General features: G+C 43.6%; 1 protein-coding gene across 1 annotated transcript in view; it reads right to left on the bottom strand.

Moving 5' to 3' along the window:
- Positions 1-4,310: 4,310 nt before the first annotated feature.
- The window catches only part of LOC144128339 (putative peptidyl-tRNA hydrolase 2), a 38,113-nt gene continuing 32,094 nt past the window's right edge, over positions 4,311-10,329 (bottom strand). The window contains exon 6 of the mRNA XM_077661671.1: positions 4,311-7,767. Coding sequence (XP_077517797.1) covers positions 7,681-7,767 — 87 coding nt within the window. The 3' untranslated portion in view covers positions 4,311-7,680. The remainder of the gene's footprint in view (positions 7,768-10,329) is intronic.

The following is a 10,329-nucleotide window of genomic DNA, read 5'->3' as shown; positions in this document are numbered from 1 at the left end:
GTGGCCTCATCGATTTCCAGATGGCGCCACGGCTCCGAGCAGCGAATGCTAGCGGAGAATCTGCTAGGGGGCGGAGGACGGAGCGTCTTGGTTTTTAAGTGATCGGTACCACCAGCTTTCGACAGCTGGCAGCAAATCGTCGCGCATGTACACCACACGGCGAAAACTTGAAATAACTTCACAACTGCTGCAGTTGTAGGGGGCGTTGCACCGCATTTCTCCGACGAGGAAGCCAAGTGCATGGTGCCAGTATATTCTGCCCCATTTGCCTGCCCCTGCGCTTCGCCCGTACAGAGCCCTTGAACAAGATGTTTCCATGGCACACCGACTCATACGCCCATCCTTGCGAGCACAGGTGCTTCTGCCCTTTACATTTTCTCCGAGATATTTCCAAGAATGGAAGTTTTTGCACTGACGTCGGCGAAAGATAGAATTAGAAGGGGTGACAAGTGAGTCTAGCCACAAAAACAAACGAAAAGAGGTAGGAATCACGCGAAGGCACCTAATGCAATGCAGTGATGGGCATCTTCACTAAATAATACTAAGAATCCCCCCCCCCCCCCCCCCCCCCTGTACTTACGAATGAGTGACAACTTGCTAGGAAGATGACGTGACACCGTCGCTCCAGCACGCTTTCATCGGGATCTGTCCTTACCGCTCGCCCGCCCAACCTTTTCGAGTAAGAAAGTTGGAAAACCGTTTTGTCCGCATTTTCCCGACGAGGAAGCCAAGAAATGCATGGTGCCTACCCCAACAATCTGCCCATGCACTTCATATGTACTGAGCCTTTGAACAATGTTTCCATGACGCACTGATCCATGCCCCCTCTCCTTATGCGCCCAGGAGCTTCTGCCCCTATATTTACATTTTCTACAAGCCATTCCCCACCAGCCTCTCCTTTCCCTGGGCTTGCACATGTATTTACTTCTCCCATGAAAGGTTCCCGCTTCAGACGACGGCGACAACCACCGATTTCTTTCGGAGTCCCTTTGGGTTGCTTTCATCGGCGTTAAAACGGCTAGAGTTACTAGACACCTTTAACGTACTCTCTAGTATGCACCATGCTACCGTTACCGCAGTACCGGGAGCACGAGCGCAGCTAGTGCGCATGCGCAAATCGCCTTGGCTGAGCCAGGTACTCGGCAGGCGCGCGCGCACCTGCAGCATCGGGACCAATCTGAATCAGCGCGTGCTCACCAGTGGGAGGCGGGTTCCCGGTACTTCGGTAACGGCAGCACGGTACACGGTATGCTAAAAATGTCAACTGTGCAAGTACCTACGGTTACCCGTAGATGCGCTGAGTTACCGCAGAAGGCATCCAAGCTATGCGGCAAAGCCTCACTTCGCGTTTGCAGACGCTATACGCTGAATTAAGCCGGGGAAATCCATCAATTGGCAATCCCATTTCCCATATTTTACCGTCGACATTGCTGCTTTATATAATTATACCGAGCAAAAGGCTCGGAAAGCTTGTCTCCCAATGCGGCTTTGCCGCATAACTTGGATGCTTTCTGCAGAAATTCAGCAGACCTAGGCGCAACTCTAGGTCTGCTGTAAACAGGGGCTCCGGAAACTTTTTTTAGGGGAAAGGCTCATGCCAGATTTCGTTTTTTTATTTATTTACTGAACATTAACGCGACAGTGTTAAGGAGCTCGTGTTGGAGAAGATCCGCTGTCGTCGGCATCGTTGACCATGAGCGAAAAATCCATGAAAAATCCCCAGAGAAGCAACTTAGGAGGCAGATGGGCCACCTAAGTCATGTGACCTAGCAGTGTTATCACAACCTGCCCACCAGATTGCAAGCAAACTGCCCACCATGGCTGGTGGCAGTTAAATTGATGACTGGTCGCTCGGGAAGGACAACTTGGTCACGCAAAGCCCACCAGTGGCAGCAGCTGCCATATCCTAGGGCCAAGGCGCATCGCTTAACCGCTGCACCACTGTGCCAGAAGTGGTGTGAGGACTCCCAGGGATCTATGAATGTAGAGAATGACCAATTCTGCATATATGGAATTAACCCATTTCGCTTTCATTGCACCATACCCTTTACAGACGGAGCTTGTGAGTTACCTTCAATTTTTTTCTTTAAATATTTATTCAATTCATACTTTTTTGCATTGTTCTTAGTCTGCACTGTTTAAAGGCTATTTTTTTCAATGCATATAAAACTTAAAATGAAATGCACAGCTTTACGAAGATGTTCAATCGGCATCAAATGAAATGCAAAGAGGATAACTAAAATGTGAACACCAGAGCACAGTCTGGGTTCACTGAAACTTCCATACAAAAGTCTTCGAATCATCCTAGTGATAATTTGGTGCGCTAGTATTAATTCCTCTCCAGATAAAATATTCTCATTTTGCTGTTTCGATTTTCAATGTCTTGTTCATATTTGATCCGATGCTGGCTGCACATACATGCAAAGAGCAATTGAGCTCCTGTAGACTGTTTCAATTTTGCTTATCATGCCCATGACCAGGGGTTGGTCAGTCAATGAATTTTGCTGGGATGTGATTGCTTTAGGTTAATCAAACTAAAAGCATTAAGACTGGCTACAAAGCCAACTAGTTTAACCATACCGTGCTTTACAGAAATAACATCCTTGAATTAATGAGTTTGTCAGAAGTCTGATCTGAATGTGAACAGCTGGAGACTGGGGGACCACTGCCTTTACTGGAGAAATGTTGACGAGGCAGAACCCACCCCCTTGCACCCCCTCTCCCGGAGTCCCTGACAGTAACTCTAATAATGGCCGCTGCACATGTGGTCCATGTCCCCAGTGAAAGGCAGTGTTATTCCGTCTGTGGCATCACCAGCAAAGCAACTTACTGGCAATGCACCTTGCAGTCACCTGTAACACCAAGGGACCACAAAGGGCCAGATTAAGTGCATGTTGAAAAAATGAGTTGGCATCTAAATAAATGTTCGCAACACATAAAGGTAGATAACTTGCTTTATATAAACTGCTGAATCTGTAGTGAAGGGGTTTGGGACATATGTTATGACATTATTTTTGTATTCTACAGCAGCCAAATCTCTTGTCATAATTTTTGAGGAGGACTGGCCTTTATCAAGTGTCTTAGAAGGCCTTTAGCCTGTTCCTCTATGATTCAAGTTATCAGACCAGAAATTATTTTTAAAAAATGACCGCACTATTAAGGGAAAAAAAATTGGAGCTCATGGTGCAGCACGTAAACTAAAAATACTGGTAATCAAATTTGAACACCTGCTATATTAGCTAATCATATTAAAGTGAAAGAATGCCTCCTGTGCCTCATGCACATGTATCCATACCTAACAGAAAATGTAAATCATGGGAAACAGCAGGTCTTATACTCCACGCATTCTGTTGAGTCAGTATGCCACTGCGAGATGAAAAAGTGGCACAGAATACTGTAGAGAGCTTGCTCATGTGTGAGAGATGTGCAGAGGAGATGAGATGAGCAGTAAGAGCAAGGCCTCCCAAAGCAAAGGACTAAATAGAGCAAGGCTTCACTGAGACAAGTGTACTAGTGCTTTCATTCTAACCTGAGCCTTCTGAACAGAACCAACCAACACCCTTCTTTAGCTTGAATCACAACTGATAGTTTGAAACTGCACCAAGCAGGGCCAACGGCTCATCCATAACACACAAATATTTGGCACAGGTTAACTAATGCCTAATAAAAGAACTACTATATGTTTGGCAAGAACTTCAAGAATCAGTTTTACCAGCAAAAAGGAGAGTAAACATATTTAAAGCAATTTTAGTGCTGATGCTAACATAATATGCCAGTCTCAGCAAATAAATTTTTAAGGTCTAATAATACAACAAAACCAAATTTACCGAAGGTTAATAACAACCTGGTACACTGCAGTTTAATGCTCATTAAAGGATGGCATAAGTGCAGATACGGCAGCTCAAAAGTGTCATTCTCAAAGAACAGTGGTTAAGAATTCCAAACTTCCAAGGTACATAACTGAAGTAACATCACGTATTCCTGCTATGTGAAATGATTATGACGAGACAAATAAATGACAGTTACAAGGCCATAATGAGAAAAGTGAAGCATTACCTTCATTAATGACCAAAGCTCCTTCCAGGCACAGGTAACTGTTGTCACCATATAAAAACTGGGCTTTACAGGCATAGCAAGCTTAGTGTTGTCAACTTTTTTGGAACTATTTATGACCAGACTACCTCGTAAATACCATCAGGTTCGTGCAGTGCGGAACCAACCAAACCTAACCAAAACCCCCAACCTTATAAAGGTCTAGTCAAGCTAATAACACATGGCAAAAGCAGAACAACTCGACAGTATAGCAAGGCTTAGGGTAAGCAGAAACTTTAATGTACTACCTCAATCATAACTGTTTGTTCGACAAAATATGAGTTTGCTTTTGTCAAATTAAAACAATAACAATCACCATGATATGTGATGACAAAGAACAAGAACAAATAACCAGACTGCTTCCAGAATGATAATTAAAAAAAAATGTCAAAAAAGAACGTTACTGTCGCAGCAGTTGCTGCATTACGAAAATTCACAAAATGCAGCTCAGCAAAATGCCAACAAATGTTTACAGAACTTGCGGGTATAGCTCAAACTCTCACTGCATATGACACATGATGTAAATGGAAGTGGGCTAATAGTATGCTGCGAGATAAACAAATTAGTTTTGTTTATACAATACAGCAAAAACTGCAGTGATAACCCTCACCAAAGCACCACACAAGCTTTATACAGTCAACGACCGGAAATTCGGACACCTGATTTTGCAATGTGACTGACGTCTTCCTCCGGCATAATGGTATTAGGTTCGTGACTTTTTCAGTGAAATTTGATTTTCCGGACTGCCTGATTTTTCGGTCGTTTTTCGCGGTCCCAAGAGAGTTCGAAAAATCGGTCGTCGACTGTATATACTAATCTGCAATGACAATATCTCAAAAGCTGCAACACTTCCAACAACATACTTTAGTGCAGTCAGTGCAAGCACTATTTTTATGTTTTTAAATAATAGATGCTGAAGAATGAAGCCAGCTTGTTAGCATGTAACCATTATTACAGCGAAAAAAACCTGATAATGCAAGGTGACCACATTGCATATATATGGACTGCTTCATTACCCACTCTAATGCGCCCAAGGAACACTACTTGCTTTCAAACAGGGCGCAGTTAGAAGGCTCCAGATTATCAGTACTTTAGAATACTTACAGATCCTCAAAATTTCACTGCAGTGAATGAATGCAATAAGCAAAACTACTGCACAACTCCATTCATCATACATCTCGCGTTGGATGACAAAGCTCATTAATGAATTAACACATTTCTCTAAGAGCACAGCATCTGTTCAAAGGGTGCTGGGCTACAGGATGTGAGTGGGAAAAAGCATCATAACTTGTAAGCAGATAATGAAAAAGTTTTTAAATGCTGTCAACATTACAGCTGAATTAGCTAACGTGGTTATTTTTCACAGACAAACATGTTCTTGGTTAAAAAATATGATTAAGGACACTGCCTTCCTATATCGCAGCATTTAAAAGCAATCAATTTTCTAAAGCACAGCACCCATGACCAGTTGAAAAGATGTGCGTTCGATGTCCTCCTCCATTTGACTACGAAATGCTACTCCATTGTCAAGACGCCATTAAATGCACAAATGGGTCAACTCACAGCAAGAGGCAAGGTGTGATCTTTACAACACACAATAATCTGCCTGCAAGAGAACTATTTCAAAGATAGAAGTATGAAGTTGGAATGGATGAATGAGCTTATGCATAACAGTACCTTCACAGCAGTGTTCTTTGCAAAGAGCTGTTTCACAGGCACTAACTTCGCATAACATGTCTTCCTCAAGTATTACTGCAGGAAGAAAGACAAGCACTGGAAATACTACTTGCAGTTGCCAGTATAAACAATCATACTTCTGTACATGTTGCTAGTTACCAACCATCATCAGGATATGCTTTAGAACTACAATTCTGCAGGAATGGTCAGCTTTTTTTTGCCAAAATCCTGCAGGGACCATTTTTCTGTGCAGCAAAGCCAAGTTTCCTTGAAGCAGTTGTGGCAGCCAAAGACAAGGTTTCTTGGTAGAGCTCAAAGAAAAGTTGTCAGCAGTGCAAAAAGTTTCAAACTCTTCACACAAAGGCCACCAACAAATTATGTCTTTGCATCAGCTCCTAACAACTAACCTTCATTCAACATGCGGCTTCCAGCCAGTAGCACTCATCCCAGAGTACCATATTGTTTCAGCTGCGTAAAACTGAAAATCTAACTGGATGCAAAAAAAAGGTAAAAAAAAGCATAGAATACTGTATTAAATACCAGTTAACAGTACTACAATAGTGTCATGGTTCTTTTTGTTCAGTTTAAACTTGTGGGTAAAAACAGACCTGTGCCAAACTATGCCCTTCTGTTTATGGTTTATGGGGGTTTAACATCCAAAAGCGACTCCAGCTATGAAAGACACCATAGTGAAGGGCTCCGGAAATTTGACCATTGGCGGTTCTTTAACATGCACTGACATAATACAATACATGAGCCTCTAGAATTTCGCCTTCATCAAAATTCAACCGCTGTGGCCGGGATTGAACCCATGTCTTTCAGGTCAGCAGCCAAATGCCATAACCACAGAGCCAGCGCAGCGACTGCCCTTCTGTATAGTGAAAACTGCTTTTATGAGCAAGAAATACCTCTATATGACAAGACGAACAAGAACTATTTTAATTTATAGTGCAGCACATAGTGAACACAGGCTGAGCATTCTAATCTGTCCTATGAGTTATTCTGTGCTGTATGTGACAAATGGATCCCAACTAGACCAATATTGGCATGCCACTAACACATAAAAGCCATTACTATACAAGCACCTGAATGTCCCTGAATGTTAGCAGTCTCTAAGATGTCCCTCAAAGTGACTAGAAAATGTGTGCAAAAAGAAGAAAGGACTGTCAGATTTCAAGATACCCTTGATCGGCAATAGAAAATGCTCTTCTTCAATACAAAGCTGCAAGCAAGACGCCCGACTTGCATTGTTCAAGCTTTAATGTTTCTCTTAGAAAATGTAAGCCCCTACAGTTGGCTCCTCCGCACAAAAGTGAACGATGAAAACACTTGTGCTCCCTGGTACAATCAGAATTTCAACACTGCTCAAGCACTGTGACAAAAGCATGTCATAACGTTGTACACAGCTACGTGCCTTCAAGATTACAATATAGTAGAAGAAACGCCTGCCATGGAATGCTATTTTACTATAATAACAGCCATATGTAATGCATATGTAAGAAAATACAAGTGCTTCACTCAGCCCTTGCCTCCATTATAACCACTCATGTACACTACCACAGTGCCTCACTTTGCCTCCATACGTTTACAGAAGCACCAAATAAAGCCTTTGCTGTCTTGACAATACTGTACGATGAGGATATGCTTTGGCAAAAGCCATGAACAAGAGGCAGAGCTTACAATTATTCGCACAATGCTCTGACCAAACTTGAAAGACAGCCCCGGCTTGTCAGGAACACCGCAAAAAAAACTTCCACATAAATAATTAGAAACACAGATGGGTGAGGAGAAGCTGCAGCCTGTTTGGCTTCAGAGACAGGGGTCAGTGGGCTGGAAATCGCAGAAACATTGGCTTATCACAAGGCTTCTTTGCTTTCTGGCCGCTCACTCCTATCGAGAGTGCAGAATCCCTCAGAGTAGCCGCAAGCCTCCAGTGACCTGGTCGACGAGGTCCATTCGCCCCATTATCGCCAGAACAGTCGTTGATCCAGCAGGGACCTGATAAGGAACGAAGAGAAAAGTTATGTAATCATCCAGAGGTCCAGAGAACCTGGTACATAGTTCTAGTTCTTCACAACTGTAACTTGCCACTACACAAAGAGCAAGAGGCACATAACATCCTGCTGCAACAGTCAGGTGCAGCAGAATTTATGAAGCGGAGCAGCAGTTCCACATGAGAAGCTAGAACAATTCTGGAATCATTCCATGTGGTTCAAGAATTCCAGACTTTCACACAGTGCCATACAGCGGAAATAGAAGGGGTACAGTAAGAATGTATTGCATACTGAAGTCAGTAAATCTAGAGTTGAGCGCAAATGGAATAGCTGGGTCACCCGAAAGGAAAGTGCTCCGATTGTAACTGAACCTTAATAACAACGAGATTTTAAAAATCTGCTGATACAGCAAATTGTTGTATTATGTGTTTTGACTGATGTGCCAAATGCTGCTAATTATAAGGACCTTAAATGTTTTCTATTCCAAGTGTAAAAAAATGAAAGAGTAGGTTTACAACATTTTCAGAGCAAAAGCACGGGCCAAAAGATTTTACTGATTTTTCATACATGAATAACTGAAACTGAGGCATACATCTAATGACTGACTCAATTTTCTCTTTTTTTTTAGCAGACACGCAACAGATGATTTTGCTCTGGTCAGAACTACTGGAGTAATGCTGCATAGAAAGCAAAGATGAGCGGGCAGTGCCGCAAAATGGAGCGCTCGCGCTAGGCAGTGCTGTGTCGAAGACGATGATGAGGAGCGCCCGCGCTAGGCACATGCAAGCAAGAGATGGTCTTGCTAGGCTCTGAACGTCTGGATTAGACCTTTCGCTCTAATATGTTGCAAAGGTGCGTACATTTGTAAATAAAACCAACTCCTGTCTTGGCTGCACCACCAGTATAAATAAACAAATAAATAAATAAAACATTTACTTCGTCATGCCTAGAGCAAGCCAGTGCTCTCAAGAATTTTCCTTAGGATGTAGCAATGTGTGCATTCTACTTAAAGCAAACACCAAACAATTTTTTTGGTCACATAATAATCCACTAGATCTGTTCTGGAGGTTTTTGTGATCATTCCAGTAATGTTTGAGAGCTCTGCATAAGCCCTCCAATACCCAATAGATTAAACAAAATATAGTGCTCAATGTCAACCAGGTGACTAATGCTGTTCGTGCAAGTCGCATCCATAGGCTTGCCCAATTGGTGTCAAGCAATTCGTGTAATTTTTTCAAGTCCAGCCAAGCAATAAAGTTTCTTACTTTCTAACTTAATAAACCTATTGTAGTAATTAGACAACAAGGCACATACAGAGTGGTAGCCGCTAGTTGGAAAATGATAGCTCACGAAACACCAACATGCACTAGTTCTTCGTTTTTTCTCCTAGCTTCCAGAGTCGTTGTCGTCGCGCCTGTTAACACTTTCCCCTTCCGCAGACGAAGCCCTCTGGGCGAGTGAGGCATTGTCATGAGAATGGCAGGGCTTCAACTGGGGCAATGTGTGTAAGTTCAGTTTGTGCGGAATGTTGACCACTGGCAGTAGGGCCTGCAATGCAGTAGTTCATGTCACCGAGTTGGTCCACGATGACATAAAGACCAGTGTAGCGTGCCAGCATTTTCTGGTGCAACCCATGCTTTCTGATTGGTCACCAAAGCCAGACAAATTCGCTAGGAAGGTAGGTGATATGGTGAAGGTGGCCGTCATAGCGAGCTTTTGAGCAGTCCTGGGATGCGAGAGTCCTCAGGCGGGCAAGCCGGCGAGCGTCTTCAGCCAGGCAGAAAGTACGGTATATGCTAAGCACGGGTCACCATCGGTGAAAAAAAGGAGAATGGCATAGAGAGCATGCTGGGAGGAATGCGCATAAAGAAGGAAGAATAGAGTGTAGCCTGTTGTTTCATGTCTGGCAGTGTTGAAAGCATACGTGATGAACGGCAAAACAGAGTCCCAGTTCTTGTGATTCGAAGCAATGTACATAGAAAGCATATTGGTGAGACTGCTGGTGTGCTCTGCTAACCCATCGGTCTGAGGATGGTATGGGGTCGAATGTCGGAAATGTGATTCACACACAGAGGAGTTCCTCGATAACGTCAGCGGTTAACTGGTGGCCCATGTGACTTATCAAAATTCATGGGGGTCCATGTTACAAAATGACACACTTTGAGTCCTAACAGGTACTTAAAAGATAAACTCGGAACAGAAATAGTGGCAGCTGCGACCACTAACACCAGAGTTGAAACATCGTCTACAAACGCATGAATCTTGTTTTTCAGCCCAACAGAAGGAGGGATAAATGTGAGCAGTCAGCAGTCAATGGTGTCCAGCGACCTCACTTCCACCGGCCACAGTGACTAGTTTTCTGGCAGTAGCGAATGCCGTGCATGAGAGGTGGACAGTGGGGTAGAACTTCGGTCGGAGACCGGGGAATGGTGCCGGATTCTGTCAGACTGGAAATGCTTGTGTGAAAGGGGCGCCGGTGCCAAGGGGTCTCGAAGTTGCGATCACGGGGTGAGGCAGGATTCATGGGTAGCCCATACTGTGACGGTGGGCAACTGTGGCAGCATCA

The sequence above is a fragment of the Amblyomma americanum genome, chromosome 4, assembly GCF_052857255.1.
Source record: "Amblyomma americanum isolate KBUSLIRL-KWMA chromosome 4, ASM5285725v1, whole genome shotgun sequence".
NCBI lineage: Eukaryota > Metazoa > Arthropoda > Arachnida > Ixodida > Ixodidae > Amblyomma > Amblyomma americanum.
This window is presented reverse-complemented; position numbering and strand designations above follow the sequence as displayed.